Source organism: Ambystoma mexicanum, chromosome 8 (assembly GCF_040938575.1).
Source record: "Ambystoma mexicanum isolate Mex_15411 chromosome 8, UKY_AmexF1_1, whole genome shotgun sequence".
NCBI classification, from domain to species: Eukaryota; Metazoa; Chordata; class Amphibia; order Caudata; family Ambystomatidae; genus Ambystoma; species Ambystoma mexicanum.
The window spans coordinates 129,968,879-129,988,704 of record NC_090929.1 but is presented as its reverse complement, the minus strand read 5'-3'; the positions used below and the strand labels follow the sequence as shown (position 1 = coordinate 129,988,704).

Below are 19,826 nucleotides of genomic sequence, written 5' to 3'. Positions count from 1 at the left end.
CTAAGATTAAAGCTCTCCGAGCCGCTATCACTCCTCCCATGGACAGCATAGCAACATCGAGAGAAATAACACTTACTCCACTGACTAGATAGCATTACATATGGTTGCAATTGTATTTGTTATAATGTTTGAGCTTTAATTTGTAAAGTTGTACATTGCTACAGAATGGCAACGTGGGACTCCTCAACATCATTTTGCCATATTAGCATTTGTTGCACTCATATCTAGACATGCATTTGTCTATTCACTGCAACAGTTGTTGGATGAAACCTTTCTATGAGGTTTGTGTATGCCAAATTGAACTAATTTAGGCTACAAGGAAGGACAAGTAGATTTTTCAAAAAAAGTCCACGCCCCCTAAGCATTTCTTCTTCAAAAGAATCATGCATCATGGGCCAACCGCATTCTCACCCGTCCATTCTTCTTCAATGCTCTTCTCAATGGTGACTGTTCCCATTAAAGAGCTTTTAGATCTCACCTTTGTTGTCAGCTCTACTGCAAACATCTCATGTGTATGAAAGGAAGTGCAGACTGTCCCCCGTGCCCCCCTTGGTTTTCCAAACATTGAGCATTTTTGTTTTGTTGGCTTTGTAAATCATTTCTCCAGAATGATTTTGCATTCTATCTTCATGGCTCTGTGCCACGTTGTGCTGCATTAAAATCCCAACCGTATGATTTTGAAGCAAATTCTATGGCATGCACTTTGCTATAAACACAATCAAACGCAACACAGCAGAACATTGTTGTTTCTATCGGCACTCATATATGGTTAGTTTAAACTATTGTGTTTGCCTGAAGGCCAACACTTAATCCCCTAGTGAGCCACCCCAGGTTTGAAGGAGCCTTTCATTGGGTTAGATGGGTCGCCTATCAGCAGACTACGAAGGAGCTAATTTTGTTCAAATACAGAATTTGGCTACGGGAGCGGTTACGCATTGGCAAACACGTAGGCGCCCTGTGTGTCCCCCTGCCAAATTTTTGTCATTTGCATTACCAAATTTTTGTCATTTGCATTACCGAGTGCAAGAGTGCAGGGCAAAAGGAAGCATACAGGTGTGAATGCTGACTTTTTCCCTGCACCTTTTACACTTCACCGCGCAAAAAGAGTAACTCTGCCTGTCAGCGTTTACTTTTAATTGTGAGCGCCACTTGAACGGTAAGTAGAGTTCACAATTACAAATAAATGCTGTCTAACATGCCAGAATATTGGACAGTGTTTAAATGTAATGTACACATTGCCAGCCATGGGAGCATGCCAGGCAGCATGAACAATGGATCCCTATGGAGTCCGGCTGCTTTATGCTGGTTATCAAAACAACCAATACCCAAACACTACCATCATCTTCCACATAAAAATCACCACGCCGGTAAGCACATATGACTGTCCCAATCTGCAGGCACCCAGAGCTATCACCCCTTGCATTACATTCATGGACAACATTTCCTACCCTAATCCACCCACCCACTACCAACTTATAATTGCACCTTCTCTCACCTCCCACATTCCCTCGCACTCCCCTTCTCTCTGTATTTCCATCACACCTTGCTCCACTTACTTCCTCTCGCCATGACCAACACTCTCTCTCTACACACTCCTTACCACTTCTCCTCCACACATTGGCTAAACACAAAAGAGACCCAACAAACCTGAATTCTGCTCAGGTTCTTAAAACGTTGCAGAAGCTGCAAACCTTATCAGCCCATACAAAATCCAGGTGCACCTTTATACTGTTAAACCCGTTCTGTGCAGCTTACAAATGTTCAAATCAAAGCAAGGAGTAGGAGCTTGAACATCCTCAGCAGTAAAACCACAAAAATTAAGAAACATATACTATCATGGTTGGACTCAAACTGACACAACAACATGCACTCTTTAGGGGAGCAGGTGTACACGTCCTCTCTAGTGCCCGACCCCTCACTTCCGTCATACTGGAATAGCAGTAAGGGAGCCCTATCCGTGGAACCAGGTATCGCCCCAATACCGCATTGAAGATACGAAAAACGTTATGCTTTAAGACCACCATATTGAATGTACCCTCGCACTGACGTGGTGGAATGATGTCTGCATACACCATTGGACATCGAAGAGCTATAATTGAAATCAGACAAGGGAGAGAAGACACAAAGACACACTGAAACGATATGCGGATACCTAAGGACCAAAGGTGTAACTGATAGGATAAACATGCAAACGAATACGAAGAAATCATGTGCACCAAAGAGATAAGTGAGAAGAGACTAAGTGAACGTACATACGCAGAAACGCAAGGTAGAAGAGACATATAGAAGCTTGCTGCAGAAGAAAATATAACGCAATTAAAGCGTCCATGATGAACAGATGGACATTGGATTTGTGTTGAAACCAATCAAGCTACCTCAGAGACATACCAGGGCTGCAGAGCTAAGAGGTGCTGGAAAACAGCTTTGTGTGAGGAACAAAGAATATCTATTGACCTGGGATCAAGGATGCCACATCAAGGAATAAATGCAAGGCACAAAGGGAGTCAAGAGGATAAGCCATATAAGTAAGACATATTTCAATTAAGCAAAGAAAAAAACATCTGCAAATTAAGTATTGGACAATTAAAGATGTGGTGCTCTACAAGATTTAAATAAATAAAATTAATACATATGTGAAGTAGAGCAAACAAGTCTTCAGAGGCCAAGAGAAGTAATGACACCCGGCATAATTGAATTAAATAGCACTAAATAAAGGGTCGAAATGGACATAATCGGGGTCTCCTCACACATTATTCAAACTTGAAAACAAGGCCTATTCATTAAGTAAAATAGACGAAAATAGTGGTGTACCTACACTCCCTTAAAAGTCCCAGAAAAGAGAACAGTCCGCAAGGTCAACTATAAAGAAGCCTTGGCTTAGAACCTGATTGATAATAGATGGACTACTTGGGTGAGTGGGTAGTAGTCTGACGCTGTTCTCTAGACCTGGATTTCGTTTTGCTTACGTGCTGCTAACGAGCCCAAATTCCAAGGTTGGGAGAGTATGTCAACCAATCATGAGGGTCTATTTACCAGTGTATTATACAATGTTGCAGAAGCCAATCCGCTGCTGTTATTCTGCTATTAACCTATATTATACGTATTTAGAGGTAATTCAAGGTGTGCATACCAGATAAGGGGCATCCAATAATGACACTAACACTTATATGAACTATAAGTATATATGTTCCTTTAACCAATCTCTCTCGTCAATAGGTTTTCAAATTTTCCCACCGACGGTGACGTCAAAGCTGACGCACATTGAGGTATAAAGTCTTTGTATAATCTAATTAATATTGTGAGTGTGTGGACTACGATTCGTTGTTTTGCCAGGTTTCCCTACTTTATTGAGCTGATAATAAAGTAGTATTTTGCCATATTCTTTGGGTCTGTAAGGTTATTCCGGTCCAAGGTCGTTATTGGTAATTCCATCTGGCACTTGGAACGCTCCAGGTGCTACTGCACAACTCATTACTCCCTGTGAGGGTTCGGGACATGGGAATGCCACTCCATGCATCGCAATATCTCTGAGGATTTTATTTTGCACACAGAGGCAGTTGCAAGAGGCAATGACAATGGCAAACTCTGGACTTCATAAATAGCCCACAACATAGCACAAGTCCATTTCAATCAAACTCAACAATCAATGTTAGGTGCAGAAGGGGAAGCACTAACTGTGCTTGGCAATCTGATTGTGTTAATGTATAGAATACAGAAGGCCACACTACAGTATTGCATGCCAGTACCTTGAAATAAACCAAAGGGAAGAGAGCAGGATAAAGGTTCTAGGGTGAGAATCAGGTAGAGACAATGGGAGAATTTAGGAGCAGGAATTTTGTATTTTCGCAATCACAAGACTGGACAGTCCACAACCGCAAGATCAAGGTTAAGTAGCACTAAGTGAGCAACTCAGGCAGGGTTAGGCTGAGGCTGTGCTATCAAACCACCATACTCACGGGTGTGGCCGAACGATGTATCTTTGGAGCCGGTGGTCGCGCTGGAGGTACCTTCTCATGCTGCAGTGAAGTGGAAACTTGAGACATGAGTGCACACCGATGTGTTCAGACTGGGTCACTTCTATGTGTCATGTAACAAGACATATCAGCTTTACAGTACATTTACAATTGAGGCAAACATTTTGCACAAATTATGTGTCCTTAAACCTATTCTTGTGAAAAATACTGGAAAGGTATTTTTGAGTCATCTATGTCGCTATAGCCCACATTGTGTGCCGTACAATTTCCATTGCTCACGCGTGCAAGTAATTTCACACTGCATCACCAAGGAGCAAAACTGCTACAAGGTATCATTCCTTACTGGAATGCTCGCTACACACAGAAGTGCATCAAGTGCAACAAAATGGCAAAATTGTGCGGAATATTTGCAAGCAGGTTGAACATTATCCCGGTCTTGGAAAATTGTATAGTAGAGCTTGCACTAGTATATTCTGTGTTTTTTGATGTCTCCATCACATATATATATTGCATTTAGCAGCAGGCCCCTTCTGGCTATTTACTGGCTTGAACAAGTACAGCCACATCTAGCATTTGTTCACATTCATTTTTGGTGAAAAAACAAATGTATGTGTTCATTTCATTGATCACAATAACGCTAATTGCATTTTACTATCATAAATCAATTTCTGAAGTAGCAGGACTTGGAATACCTAGGTTCCTTTTCTGAAACATTTATTCAAGAAAGCACAGCCCCACCAGAAAAAAAATAACATTTTATGAGTATCAAGCCTGCATGACCCTCAAGAGCAGGCATTGTTATATACTCAGATAAGTGCTTTTGCTTTGATGTCCCATCTGTTTGGCTAAATGGGGACAGAAATCGCACTTCTTTTGCCATGCAAACAACAGTGCATTAGTCTGTACTCGTGGTGTCCTAGAGTTTCTAACAAACCAGTTCAATAAGGGTTGATATGTTAACCTGGGCGTTTGTAAAACTCTGAACCGATATGTAGTGTAGAGACCTTTATAAATTCATTGAACAAGTTATCGGGACACATAGAATACATTTCATCAAACTACTTAACATTCATGGGTTCTAGTTCTGGGAGTGCAAAGCTGCAAAACAACTGATCTTTCCACAGACCAGGCATAGTACAGCACAAAATGCTTGTTGACCTAGGTTTTAGAAGTTGAATACCTAGACAAAGCAACAGCAAGAAAACTTTTTAAAAAAGGGTGCAAGCAAGTCATTGACCCCTATGGATTAAACTTGTTTATAAACCATCATTCCAGTTCTGGATCCTCAGAATTATTCTAAACATTTTGATTTCTCCCCTTCAATTTTGAGTACCTCCCTCTGCACTGCATGTCTAGATATGGGCTACTAAAATGCAATTTTATTTTATTTTTTAATTTGCAAATGTATAATATGCTAACTCCTGGTGGTGTCACTTAAGTGCTCTGGGGAGAAACTTTACAAACCATCAATAATAATAATAATACAGACGTTTGATATAATACAAGAAAGAGACTGCACGGGCAGGCATTACAACCCCATATAGTCTGCACATTTACAACGAATCGGATATCTGACCTGGCCAGTATATTTCGTAATGTGGGGGAAGCATTTGCTAAGGCCCATGAGTTGCAGAGACCTGGTGCACTTCAGCTTCGCATTACAACACACTGTGAAGAAGTGTACATAGGCACAAGTCATGTAACCTTTTGCAGGTCCAAGGTGTGCAGATTCAAGTTTATAATGCAATGGGTCGGTAAGTACGGGGAAAGGGTGGAGGAGCTAGGCGTAAGCAGGGTCGGATTGGCAGGGTCGGATTGGCCCCTCAGCCTTTCGGTCCGTGGTCGGGCCAAAATCGTCCCTAGGGAGTCGGGTCGGTTTCTGGCCACGCCTGGGCCTGTTTGGAAAAAAGAATAAAAGTATTTGGAAATAAGCCTTTTATCCTTCTTAGGTCGATAAATGAGTACCTACACAGGTTGGATGATATCGTATGCATATTTGTTCTATTAAAAAGAGTTAAGCGTAAGTGCTATACAATAACATATCATTTGGCTTGCATTCACAGTAATTTGAAAGATGGATCTAGACACACAGATATTAATGATACATATGGTGTTCCATTCTTGTATGAAATGTGTATCACATTAGTGAAATCATAACCATATTTTTCGTAGTGTACTTCGGAACAGTGCTATTTGATGCTACTTCCTGTTTTGTCAAGGGGTGAAAGGGGTGTTTCATCGCTTCCCGGGATGTCACTTTGGGGTGCGGTCAAATGATGTCATCAAAGGTCAAGGGTCGTGAGGCGAGGGGTGGGCCACTTTTTTTCGGTGACCGGGCCTATTTCTTGTCCCAGTCCGACCCTGGGCATAAGGTGTAAGTACTGCAATTTGCTGTTTGGCCTTCCATTTTTCCTTTCCGAATTGAAAAATGGGTCCGGTGGAATCCAACTGGCTGTCTAACTACTGCTTTACTTTCTTTGCCATGGTAGCCATTTACTCACAAAATATTTAGCATGGAAATATCTTTGCTTCCAAAAACTGTACCGAATTCCATTTTTTAAAGCATAAAATCTGTGACTTTCACTTCTAAAAGATTAAGTGAAGCTCTACTAAAATGGTATGACTTCTTCCGAGTTTGGCATCAACTGCAACACCATTCCCTGCAAGTAAAATGGGCTGGTCCCCTCCATTGTGGGCAATCATAAACAAACTATTCTACTTGCATCAAAACGAGTAGTGCAAGTGGCATTCCAACAGCATTCCAGTGCACTTCAAACTGATACATTACACAATTATAATGCAATATTAAAAGACAGTGATCGGAATGTCGGGCAAATGTGTTTTTTTTTCTCATGGGCAGATGCTATGTGCAGGGCTAGGCCGGATGCTATCAGAAGGTCCAATCAGATGACATTGAGTGGTACGTGGGTGAAGACACAATTCCAAAGAAAAATGGGAAGGTTTGTTGATGATGCAATTATGTGGAATTTAAATTTCTCGGAACAGGGAAATCTGAATGAAAGACCAATGGCAGCAATGACTATGAAGCTGGCAGAGGGTGACAGAGGGTGGCAGAGGGTGACAGAGGGTGGCAGAATGCACATCCATTTGTCATTCAGGGAGAAAATGGGCCTCATTGCAATTTGTTTACCATTTCCATCTCAATACCACCTCACAAGAGGAGGCTAATCCTCCGGGTTAAAAGGTGGTATTATTCCCCTTTATGGAGTCCAAAAGGATTCCATTTGGGTTTGGAGAAATTACCCCTGTGGTAATATCAATACTTCTGCCAATCAGGAAATATGTTCTGGACTTGACAGAAGGTATTTCTTTCACTTTCCTGACACACTTGAATGCTGATGGAGTATAAACAGTACTCATTCTATAACCACCACTTTTTACTGCACCACCATACTCAAAATGTATAGATTTTATGTGTGCGCTTCAACTAAAAAGGAGACATTACTTACCGTAATGTTCTTTCTATGGATTCTTCTCCCGCAGATTCCTCATCTGATAGATAACCCCTGCAGCTCTGCTGCCTTGGACATTTTTTGACAGAGGGCATAGTGGACCTGATCATCGGCTGCGGACGTGATGTCAGGTGTAGTATACCACCACTATGCTCCACACCTCAGTTTCCCCCTTATTTCCTGAGCACACCACGCTACATAGGAAAACAGAGAGAACAAATATGCTAATGAGCCCTTAAAAAATGAAATAACTATAGACCTCAGAAGGAGGAGGAATTGCAATAGACATTATAGTGGCAGATTTTTCTTTTTTTAAACATGCGGCAGGAAAGACAGAAAACGGCCACAGAAGACCATCACCAGGTGAACGTGAAAGAGAAGATGCGCACCAACCACCCACTTTCTGAGCGGGGATGGATGGGAGGGGAGATGAGGAATCTGCAGGAGAAAAATCCATAGAATGAACCTTACCATAAGTAATTTCTCCTTCAATGAATTGCCTTTCTCCGGCATATACCTCATCTGATAGACTCCCAAAGCAGTAGATGAAGGAGGTGGGCAGAAAGTTATACTAAGAAATGTTTCAGTACTGCCCTGCCAAAACGTGCATCAGCTGTACAAGCCAAATTATAGTGTTTAACAAAGGTATGAAGGGATGACCATGTCGCAGTGCGACAAATATCCCAAACAGGTACTCACCTCTGCAATGGCGTTGAAGCTGAAACTCCCCTAGTGGAAGGAGCTCTTATTCCTGACGGTAATTCCTTCCCGGCGGACTGTTAGCATTCCACTATACACAAAATGATCCAGCAGGATAATGCTTGCTTAGTTATAGGTAGGCCCTTACGGGCTAAGGAAAAAGCCACAAAGAGCTGGTCAGCTCTTCTGAATTCAGCCGTTCTCGCAATATAATGGTGATGTAATCGCTCCTCTTGCTTAGAAGGGTGCAGAAGAGGATAGAATATCGGAAGGTCGATGCATTGTGATAGGTGCAGCTCTGAGACAACTTTGGGGAGGAAGCCAGGCCTTAACCTGAGCAAGACATTCTCCCAAAAATAACACAGAAAGGGTGGCTTACGGCATAAGACCCGCAGCTCACTCACAAGCCTTGCGGATGTAATAGCCACCAAAAAGGCTGTTTTTAAATAAAGAAGTCTTCAGCGACAAGTATGCACAGGCTCAAAAGGAGCCGCCATCAGAAATGTTAGTACCAGATTAAGGTCCCAATCCAATCCAACAAATGGAGTTGGCGTAAACTTATTTACAAGGCCTTTCAGGAATTGTGCCATTACCAGGATCGTAAAAAATGAACCTTAATCTAGGGATCTTTTAAACACAGACAAGTCCGCCAAATATCCTTTGAATGTGGTGACCTGAAGGCCTTCTGAGGCCATTGACAGAAGGAACTCCATCACTGTAGTGGTGGGGCGAGAGAAGAACAAGTTACTTACCCCTGGTAATGTTCTTTCGAGTGGATGTTCCTCCCACGTATTCTTCTTCTTATGATAATTATCTCTCCAGCTTCAGCTGCTTTGGATTTTTTTTAATAGACAAGGCGCACTGTGTGCCTTCTTGTCGAGTCGATGCCCCTCGAGGGCCTCCATTCGACATCATCATCGGTATAAGTAGCGCACACAGCGCCCATTGGCTTCAGTTCTGTTTTTCCCCCTCCTGAAGAGGAATTACCATGTGTACCATAAACTCACAGAAAGCGTAAAGAGTAAGAACACGTAAATCATACGGCGGGGTAGTCTGGTAGGGGCGATGAGGAATATGTGGGAGGAATATCCAATCTAATGTACGTTACCAGGGGTAAGTAACATGTTCTTCGAAAGGATTGTGTCCTTCCATGTATTCCTCATCTTATGACAGACTCCAAAAGCAGTAACAATTTGGTGGTGGGAGTATGAATTCAATTTTGTTCTAATCATGGACTGAATGAAGGACTGCTTTTGCAAATTGTCCTCCCTGACTGGAAGATGAATTCAGACAATAATATCTCACTAAAGTATGAATAGACGGCCAAGTGACAGCTGAACAAATGTTTTCGATTGGGACCCCTCTTTGAAAAGCAGCGGAGGTTGCCATGCCCCTTGTGGAATGTGCTCTTAGGCCTTCCGGCACGGGTCCTTGCTCCTAATCTAACATTCACCAATAGCCAGTATGATCCATCTGGGTATGGTTTGTTTAGTAACAGCTAGACCTAATTTGGGGGCAGTGTAGCCAATTAATAATTGGTAATTTTGGTGAAATTTAGCCATTCTGGATATGTAAATAGAGAGAACCCTTTTTGGGTCCAGTCTATGTTATATTTCCTCCTCCTTCACCAGATGGGGAGGTGGATAGAAAGTTGGTAAAGTATTTTTTTGCGACAAGTGGAAGTCGGAGACTACGTTTGGTGAGAAAGAAGGTTTCACCTTGAGAATAACCTTGTATTTATGGAAAACTGTATGAGGAGGTTTACAGGAAAGGGCCTGCAACTCGCTTACCCTGCGGGCTGACGTTATTGCAATAAGCAAAACAGTTTTTAATGTCAAAAGTCTTAATGGGCTTGCGTGTAGAGGCTCAAAAGGATTGCATGTTAAAAATCTTAACACCAGATTGAGATCCCATACAGGGACATTGTATGGAACTGGTGCAAATACATTATTAAGCCCATTTAGGAATTGAACAATCAGAGGGATCTTAAAATATGAATCCTCCTCTGAAGAGTGCTTGAAAACAGATAGTGCCGCCAAGTAACCTTTAATTGGTCCAATATAGAGCCCCAGATTTGCCAAATGTTACAAAAAGGAAAGCACCATAGTTGTGTCACATTGAAAGGGATCCACATTCTTATCCCTGCACCAGCTGCTGAACTTGTCCCAACGGCAGCGGTACAAAGATTTAGTTGCAGCCTTCTAGCTGAAAGCAAAATCTCCATTACGTCATCCGGAAGGTCACAATCTTTGTATCTTAGCTTTTCAGAAACCATGTGTGAAGGCTGAGTGTCTTGACCTCTGGACGGAGAACTCGACCTTCCTCTTGCGAGAGAAGATCCTCTCTTTGTGGAAGACGCATTGGAGGGCAGATGGACATGTGCAGAAGGTCCGGGTACTACGTCCTCCTGGCCCAATCCGGAGCGATTAGGATCAGGGATTTCCCGAACTTTCTCAACCTCCTGATCACGTGAGGAATGACAGGGACTGGAGGAAACGCGTACAGGAGTGGAAACTCCCGGTCCACCACAGACATGTTCCCTAGAGTTCCTCCTGGATGAAATTTGCTGGATCAAAACAGTTTGCACTTCCAGTTGACACTGGTCACGAACAGATCCACTTGAGGGGTTCCCCAAAGGGTGAAGATCTCTTGAAGGACTTCCTGAGCTTGTTCCCAATCGTGGGAGACCGTGCTTTGCCTGCTCAGAGCGTCTGCCCCTGTGTTCTCCTCTCTGGCTAGGTGAACTGCCGACAGGGAGATTCCTTCTTGAATTGCCCTGAACCAGAGCTACATTGTCCCTCTGCACAGTGGTAGAGACCCTACACCTCCTCTCTTGTTGAGGTAGTACATGGCCACTGTGTTGTCCATCATTATCAGGACATTCTTTCCCCATACAGAGGTCAGAAAGGCCTTCAGCGCTAGTCTGATTGCCCTCAGCTCCAAAAGGTTGATGTGTATTTTGGACTCTGATGGAGACCAACGCCGCTGATTGTCAGATCATTGGTGTGGGCTCCCCACCCTGTGAGTGAGGCGTCCGTCACTACCGTTATCTCCGGCCATAGCTGCCAAAAAGATTCTCCCTTAAGAATGTTGTCCTTGCAAGCCCACCACTGAAGGTCCTGAGAGACTGCTCCGAACTTCCAGGTGGTCTGACATTCTGCTTGAAAACTGGGAACATTGAGCCAATTGGAGGGATCTCATTCTCAGGCGAGCCTCTAGCACCAGGAAAATGCAGGATCACATCAGACCGAGCAACCTCAAAAAAAAAAAAATTGAAGGGCCTGAAGATGCTGGGCACTCTGGAATTTGGAATGTGTTCAGCTCTCACCTTGGGCGGTGAGGCATTCTATGAGGAAGCATCCAGGACTGCTCCAATGAATCAGAGTATTTGAGATGGTATCACGTGAGACGTCTTGTAATTGAGGGAGAAGCCCAGTCTGTGGAGCGAGTGGCAGGTTATGCTGTGATGTTCCCAGGCTTATTTGGGTGAAGGAGCATTGATCAGCCAATCGTCTAGGTAGGGATAGATGTGAATCCCCCCTCTCCTGAGACTCGCTGCCACCACCCACCACCATCAACTTGGTGAAAACCCTCGGGCGGAGGTCAGCCCGCATAGCAGAACTCGAAACTGTTAATGAGAACTGCCAACCATCAACCTCAGGTACTTTCTGTGCTTGGGATGAATAGGCACATGAAAGTATGCATCCTGAAGGTCCAACAATACCATCCAGTCTCGGAGTTGGAGAGCCTGAAGGATTTGGGAAAGAATAACCATCTTGAACTTGTCCTTCCTGAGGATCTTGTTCAAGTATCTCAAGTCCAAGATGGGTCTCAATCCTCCGTCCTTTTTGGGAATCAGAAAGTACGGGGAATACCAACTCTTCTATTGGTTCTATTGCACTTTCTTCTAGCAGGGTAAAAATATCCTGCACAAGGAGCGGATCCGGAATTTTGAAACAGTTGTTCCCCGTTGGCCAGAGGCCTTCTTTGGAAAGGAATGCAGTAACCTTGGGCTACAGTTTCCAGTGCCCAAGCATCTGAAGTAATGCCTCGCCATTTGTTCAGATGCTGAGTAAGTCTGCCTCCCACCAGGGTCTTGTGAGTCAAGGCCTCAGAGTGGTTTTAAGGCGGCTGAAGCAGCGGCTGATGGTAAAGCTGCTGCTGCTTCTTCGGTTGGCTTAGCACCTCTCGCGCATCCACGACAAGGGAATCTTTTTGACCTCTTTGACCGGCTTGTCCTTTTCCTCTTGAGGAGTAGAATCGAAAGGACTTACCCCTCCAGGAAGATGAGCCAGATTAGAGGTGTTGAGGCTGTCTAATGGTGGTGCCAAGGGATTTAGTGCCGCCTTTGAGGTCTGCAGCTTTTCCAAACTCACATCTGCCTTGCTGCCAAACAGCCTCGAGCAGTCAAAGGGCATGTTGAGTAGTCTAGCTTGCACAACCAAATCTACGTAACACTGTGCTAGCTCCCATAGATCTGCTGATGCTGTCTGTAGACATTCACCCATTGCCTCCTTACCATCCTTGATGATTGCCAGGAAGCAGTCTCTGTCCTCTCCTTGCGGGATGTGATCAGCCACCATAGCTACACAGTCCCACATGGTAAACGTAAACCTTGACATGGTACAAGTCACATTTGTTGATTTTAATACCATACTACCAGCCGTAAAAACCTTTCTCGCCCAGCCATCCACTCTCTCATCATACCTATCAGGAGGGATGGGTGGGTATGCTGACTGCTTGGAAGAGGTAGCAGCCTGAACCACCAAACATTCTGGTGTTGGATGTTTACTATGAGTCGCTTGGGTGGTCTGTATTTTTTGGCAAAATGTTTATTTACTGCAGCAGCAGTTTCTGGTGTGTCCCAATTTGCAGAGACCCTTTTCTGTAATGCAGTGTGAAAAGGCAAAATTGGATCTTTCTGGGACCTTGGTCCAAGATGTCTGTCATGTCTTCTTGTTCAAAAGACGGAGTAGGCCTGTTCCAGCCTAAAAACTCTATACCCTTACTCATTAGTTTTCTATATCAGGAATCAAAAGGTCAGTTGGATCTGGTTTGCAAAACTAACTCGGGAGAGGTATCTAACCCACTGGATGACTGAAGGTTGTCATATAAGTCCTTTAATCTGGTCTCATCAGAGATTAGTTCTTCTGGCACATTAGGGATGCTGAATTGTAGCCCAAATGGTGGTGAGTTCTCATTAGAAGGTTGATCTCCATAGATGGCTGATAAAGACTTAAACAAGTCTCTTTTAGGCAAAGGTTTGAAAGCCTTTTCCTGTACCACCACTGGCTTCGATAATTTCGAAGTAAGCATCGACAATAACTTCGAAGTCGGGATCGCCTTAGTCAGCGGCGACTTTGATACCGGTGTCGACGGCTCTGATTCTGACAGTCTGCGAAGGTGTTGACGTTGTCTTATTGTGCTTCTTCCACAGAACCCTTGATCGGCTTGATTCCTGACTTGCCGAAGCCCTCAACGATTTCTCTTCGGATCGAGATCTTTCTCGATGCAGAACCGGCTTAAGGCTCGGTTTAGAAGATTTTGTTTTTGACTTCCCTTTGTCATTTTCTTGCAGATCGACAGGGGCATGGGCTTTCTGCTTGTCCTTCAAGGGGCTCGAGCAGCATTCTCGAAGATTTTAAGCATCTCACTACGAAACACATCTCACTTTGCAGGGGAGTCAGATTTAGTTGGACACCTGATTACTCCAGCTGAGGAATCGCTGGAAGTCGAAGGCAACCTATGTTGCCGCTTCTTGGCCTTCTTCGAAGAAGAAGACTGGCGTGATCGACTTCTCACAAGATCGCTTAGATTTTTTAAATCGAGAAGAATCCCTCGATTCAGTCTTTTTTTAACTCTTCAAAGGAGACTTCGTAGGAAACCTCCCCATGGCCAATTTACCTTTATGCTCCCTGAGAGCCTTTTCAGTCTTCGAACTTCTTCAAGCCCGATTTAGGCGTCGATGGTGCAGACGAAGAAGACATTTTCAAAACGATAATAACTATCGATTTGACAGAAGAACCGAAGCGCGCCATAATTCTCTCGAAGCGTTAGCTCAGAAAAACCGAACTGAAGCCTGCACGCATACAAAGATCTTGTAGACTGTCTGCGTGCAGCCAGCATCACCTCAAGCACTTTCCCAGAGAGGCCCCAGTCATCATACCTCATCCTCTCAAGAGCGACGAATGTAGGTTGAGGGATTAAGGGGTCAGGTGGAGTATCCGACCTTCCGACTGGGTTAGCAGATCCAGCCACTGAGACAACCAGTGAAGTGCACAGAAGGACAGATCTAAGAGGTCAGAGTATCACTTTCTCCTCGTCCAATCTGAAATGATGAAGATCATGGTCGTTCGAAACCTCTCCAACCTCCGGAGAACCCATGCAATGAAGGGGAACGCCTAATGGATAGGGAAGGTCCAATCCACCAGAGACGCGTCCCCCATAGGACTGTGCGCTGGGAATTCCCTGAAGTAAAACAGTCTGCACTTAATGTTGGATTTGGTTGGAAACAGATCCACTTCTGGGGTACCCGAGAGAGAAGACCTCCTCTAGGACATCCTGGCACACTTCCCACTCGTGTGAGACCATGCCCTGCCTGCTCAGAGCATCTGCCAAGTTGTTCTCTGAGCCCGCCATATGAATTGCAGAGACTGAGAGCCTGCTCTCCAGCAATCAGAAACCAAAGCATCATCGCCTCCGTGTAGAGAGGGCGGGATTGCAAACCACCTTGTTTGTTGCAATATTGCATTGCCACTGTGTTGTCCACCAAAACAAGGACATGTTTCCCCTGCAGAGATGAGGCAAATGTTTTCAGTGCAACCCTGATAGGTCGCAACTCCAGCCTGTTGATATGCCACTTGACTTACGTTGCTGACCAGAGGCCGTTCCCCTGCAAAACCTCCCATTGAGCACCTTAACCCTTCAGAAATGCATCTGTGACCACTCAGGTCTGAGACCAAGGAGGTCAGAAGGGTTCCCCTCGTCATGTTGAGGTCTGCTTTCCAGGACAGGTTGTTGACCACTGATGCAGACACCCTGAGGAGATCCAAGAGAGTGCCGAGGTACTGGGACCACTGACCCCTCAGAAGCCAATGCAGGGATCTCATGCACAATCTGGCCTCTGGCACTAGAAAAATGCAGGAGTCCACGAGACCTAGGAGGTGGGAGGAAGGAAGCTGCTGGTAGAGCGGCATGGTTCTGAAACAAGTCGATCATTTGTGTCAAGCTGACTACTTTCTGCTCGGGAGGGAAGGACTTCCCCACCCGCGTATCTAGGACTGCTCTGATGAAATGGAGCCTCTGGACTGGCGTTAGTTGGAGAGAAGCCCAGCTTGTGCAGCAGCAACCATGTGTTCTCTAAATGGGACAAAACATGCGCTGCAGACTTCCCTCGGATCAGCTAGTCATCCAGATACGGAAATACGTGGACCCCGAATCTCCTGAGGTGAGCCGCAACCACTGCCATGAGCTTGGTGAAGACCTTTGGGGCGGAGGTTAGACCAAAGGGAAGCACCTTTAACTGATAGTGCATATCAGCTATGGTGAACCGTAGGAACTTCCTGCGCTTTCGATGGATTGGCACATGGAAATAAACGTCCTGTAGTTCGAGAGCGTGGAGAATCTCTCTCAATGTCACCATCCGGAATGTGTCTTTCCTCAAGAACTTGTTCAAGGCCCTGAGGTCCAGAATGGGACAGAGACTTCTGCCCTTCTTGGGTACCAGGAAGTACCAGGAATACCAACCCGGTCTCCTGAGTTCAGGTGGTACCTCTTCCATCGCACCGTTCAGCACAGGGTTCTCAGTTCTTCCTGGAGCTCTTGTCTCGGTTGGACTGGGGGCGGTAACCCCACTGAATGAGCTGAAGAGCCCAGGCATCGGAAGTAATTCCCTGCCACTGGAGCAAATGCTGCGTTAAGCATCCTCCAACCGGTGCGCTGTGAGAGGGGAAAATCAAAGTGGCTTTGGAGGCTGGGTCGTCCCCACCGCAGGCAGCTGACCTCTAGAAGCCCCCCCATATCCCTTCTGGAGTGCGAGAAATGCTTCTGGCCTTGCCTGGTCGGTGGGAGCTGCACTCTCCTGCCATAATGAGGATACCGCCTGTAGCCCCATACCCTAGAGGCAAAGCTGAAGGCAGGTTTGGCCTAAAGACTTAGCAGCGAGTTTGGATCCTTAGATTTTTCTACAGAATCGTCGGCTTTCTGACCGAATAGAAGATCACCATCGAAGGGCATGTCCAGAATTTTAACTTGGACGCTAGCCGAGAAACCGGATGTTTTTATAGAGGCCTGTCTTCTTAGCGCTACTGCTGATGCCATAGATCGGGCCACGCAGTCGGCTATGTCCAGGCCTGTTAGCAGCATCTGTCTGGCAACCTCTTACACATTGGTTAGCTTTAGTTGGGAGGACAGGTATAGGTTTTGGACACAGACAGACAGACAGACTTTTAAGTTGAACTCTTCGACTCAGATGTTGCTTAGTTTCCTTAGCTTCGTTCAGGTAGTGAAATGCCACCAAATCCTAGGGCAAGTCAGGCCTTCTACTATCCTGACATTTGATTTAATAAAGTATTTTACTTTGAACTTTAAATCGGTTGTCTGTGTCTTGCTTCACGATGCCTTCACAGTAGACAATGCTATATCATATGCTAGTATATATTAAACTAGTTTTAAATAGCATGACTGAAGATAGAAACATGTCATCATTTTTCTGCTATTTAATAAACTGCTAATAAAGTATTCAGAACAAGCACTATAATGGTTATTGCTGTTATATGTCAGAACTTCCATGGTACATCAGAGTGTTTTATATAGCCGGGCGGTGCTGTAAATGAAATTAGAGTGTTGCACAAATATTACAATGTTCTATCAATAATGAAATGTTCAACGGTTGTCCTTCTTGTGCTGCTGCTCAGGCATGCCATGGAGGTCATCTCAATGTTCCAACCTATCAGATTTCACATTTCCAAGTCCATTTACATTGCAGGTTTCACACTACCATGCCATGCCGATCCCACAGAACCTTATTATACCACTCTACCATTTTCACCGATACCTTAGGCTGGAATCAAATTACCCCTAACATGACAGGTTCACATAGCCATGCCATGTTGCAAGAGCAGCTTCACTTTTCCCCCTGAAAAAACATACCAGTTTGAACAGTATTATTCAAATTTCTCATGTCCCCAGTTATTTAAATGGTCATGCCAAAGAAAATTACTATGGTAGGTTCACAATGTCCCCAGAGAAGTTTCACATTGCTTCAAGAAACGTATATGCCAGTTTCACATTGGGACCAGAAAAATAGATAGTAGCATCAACTCAAACCCAGTCCAAAAAAAAATAAATAAAATATATATATATATATATATATATATATGGGATACATTACTCACCGTAATCGTATTTCTGATGCTTGTATCTGCTTAGATTCACATGCTGTGCATAGGCCGACATCTAGTGGAAGCTGCAGAGTATTACAGTTTGTTTTTCGAAAATCGAAAAAGGGCGTCGACACAGGGCGTGCCAGTAATACTATCCCTAGTGTGACGTCCACTGTACCCATGATCCCTCACGCGTTTAGGATCCCCAGATTGTGTTTTTCCTGACATGAGGTAGCATGAGGAGTAGCGTGAGTACAGATAGTCCAAGCAGATAGACAGAAAGGTAAGAACTACAAGCAACCACGCGCCTTCTCTCGGAGGGGAGGAAGGGTGGGTCGCATGTGAATCTAAGCAGATACAAGCATCAGAAATACGATTACGGTGAGTAATGTATCCCTTCTGAGGCTTGTGGAATCTGCTTAGATCACATGCTGTGCATAGATTAGCGAGCAGTACCAGAAGCAGGAGGTGGGATGTGAGAAGGGTCATGAGCAAACAGGTGTCTTAGAACCGCTTGTCCCACTTGTGTATCTGTCTTGGAATGAGTGTCAATGCAGTAATGCTGAGTAAAAGTGTGAATAGAGCTCCAAGTAGCTGCTTTGCAAATGGTGTCGAGGGGAACATTTGCAATGAAAGCCAGAGTGGCCCCAATGCCTCTAGTAGAGTGGGCCCTTGGTGTAAACGGCAGAGTCTTTTTAGAAAGAGAGTAACACAGCTGTATACAGTTGATAATCCACTTAGAGATAGCGCCCTTAGAGACGCGATCCCCCTCTCTGCCTGTAGCTACGGAGACAAACAGTTGATCTGTTTTCCTTAGCGGTCTGGTTTTATTTACATAGTATAAGACCGCCCTACGCACATCTAGGGTGTGTAGTTTCACCTCAGCCGAGCTTTGTGGGTTTTGGAAGAAAGCCGGAAGCTCGATGGACTGGTTTACATGGAACTTGGATATGAATTTTGGTGAGAACCTAGGGTGTGTGCGTAAAACCAGTTTGTCCTTGTGGATAGTAAAGAAAGGATCTTGCACTGACAGAGCCTGAATTTCACTGACCCTTCTTATGGAGGTAATGGCTACTAAGAAGGCCGTTTTATAAGTCAGGTGTTTGAGACTACTTTTATGCATGGGTTCGAAGGGGGGCCCCATGAGCTTAGCTAGCACCACGTTGAGGTCCCATCCTGGCGGTGGGTTCGAAATAGGAGGGTGAAGTCTCTTTACTCCTTCCATGAAGGCTTTAACCACTGGTACTTTCCACCACGAGACCCTGTTATGGGATGTGGTGTAAGCCGAGAGGGCTGCCAGGTGTACTTTCAGAGAGTTAAAAACCAACCCTGCATCCAGCAGGTGGAGCATGTATGTTACAACGTTGGAAGGAGTGCAATCAACCGGGTTGATTTGTTTATTCTGGCACCAGATAACGAATCTTTTCCACTTGTCAAAGTAACAGTGTCTTGTATTTGGTTTCCTGGACTCTTTTAGAATGTCCATACACCTCTGTGGTAATTTGAGATGTCCAAACTCTATGACTTCAGGAGCCATGCTGCTAGGTTCATAGAGTTGGGTTCCTGATGCAGTGTTTGACCTTGTTGCTGGGACAGAAGGTTGTACCAGGCTGGGAGTCTGATGGGCTCGCACACCGCCATCCTGCGTAGGTGTGGAAACCATGGTTGTCTCGCCCACATGGGAGCAACTAGGATGAGCGTCATTGATTCCTTGTTCATCTTGCACACCACCTTCCTGATGAGAGGAGTTGGTGGAAAAGCGTACGCAAACATCCCTGACCAGTTCATCCACAGGGCATTCCCCTGGGAGTCCGTTTGGGGGAACCTGGATGCAAATCCTGGGCATTGTTTGTTTTCGCTTGTGGCGAATAGGTCTATAGTGGGGAAACCCGACTGAGAGAAGAGATCTTCTACTACGTCTCTGTGAAGGACCCATTCGTGTTCTTCTGGGAGGGTGTCTCTGCTTAGAGCATCCGCTAGGGAATTGAGCTCCCCTGGAACATGTTGCGATGACAGGAAGATGTTCCGTCTGAGTGCCCATATCCATATTTTCTGGGCAAGCTTGGACAGATTTGGCGAACAAGTCCCTCCTTGCTTGTTCAGATAGAACATGGCTGTCGTGCTGTCCGTCCTGATCTGCACCGACAAGTTCAGTAGATGGGGCTCGAACGCCTGCAGCGCACGAAATACTGCCAGAAGCTCTAGCAGATTGATGTGGTTCTTGGCTACTGAGTGAGACCAGAGACCCTGAGTGTGTGGTGGAGATGGTGAGCTCCCCACCCAGTCAGGCATGCATC

The 19,826-nt window shown here is 44.9% G+C and overlaps 1 protein-coding gene across 4 annotated transcripts in view; it reads right to left on the bottom strand.

Moving 5' to 3' along the window:
- DENND1A (DENN domain containing 1A) overlaps positions 1-19,826 on the bottom strand; it is a 2,718,319-nt gene that overhangs the window by 229,557 nt on the left and 2,468,936 nt on the right. For 2 of the 4 annotated variants that reach the window (XM_069609457.1, XM_069609459.1), the window contains exon 20: positions 3,957-4,016. The exons of the other annotated variants lie outside the window; for them this stretch is intronic. In XM_069609457.1, the coding sequence (XP_069465558.1) occupies positions 3,957-4,016 (60 nt within the window). The remainder of the gene's footprint in view (positions 1-3,956; positions 4,017-19,826) is intronic. 4 annotated transcript variants of the gene reach the window in all.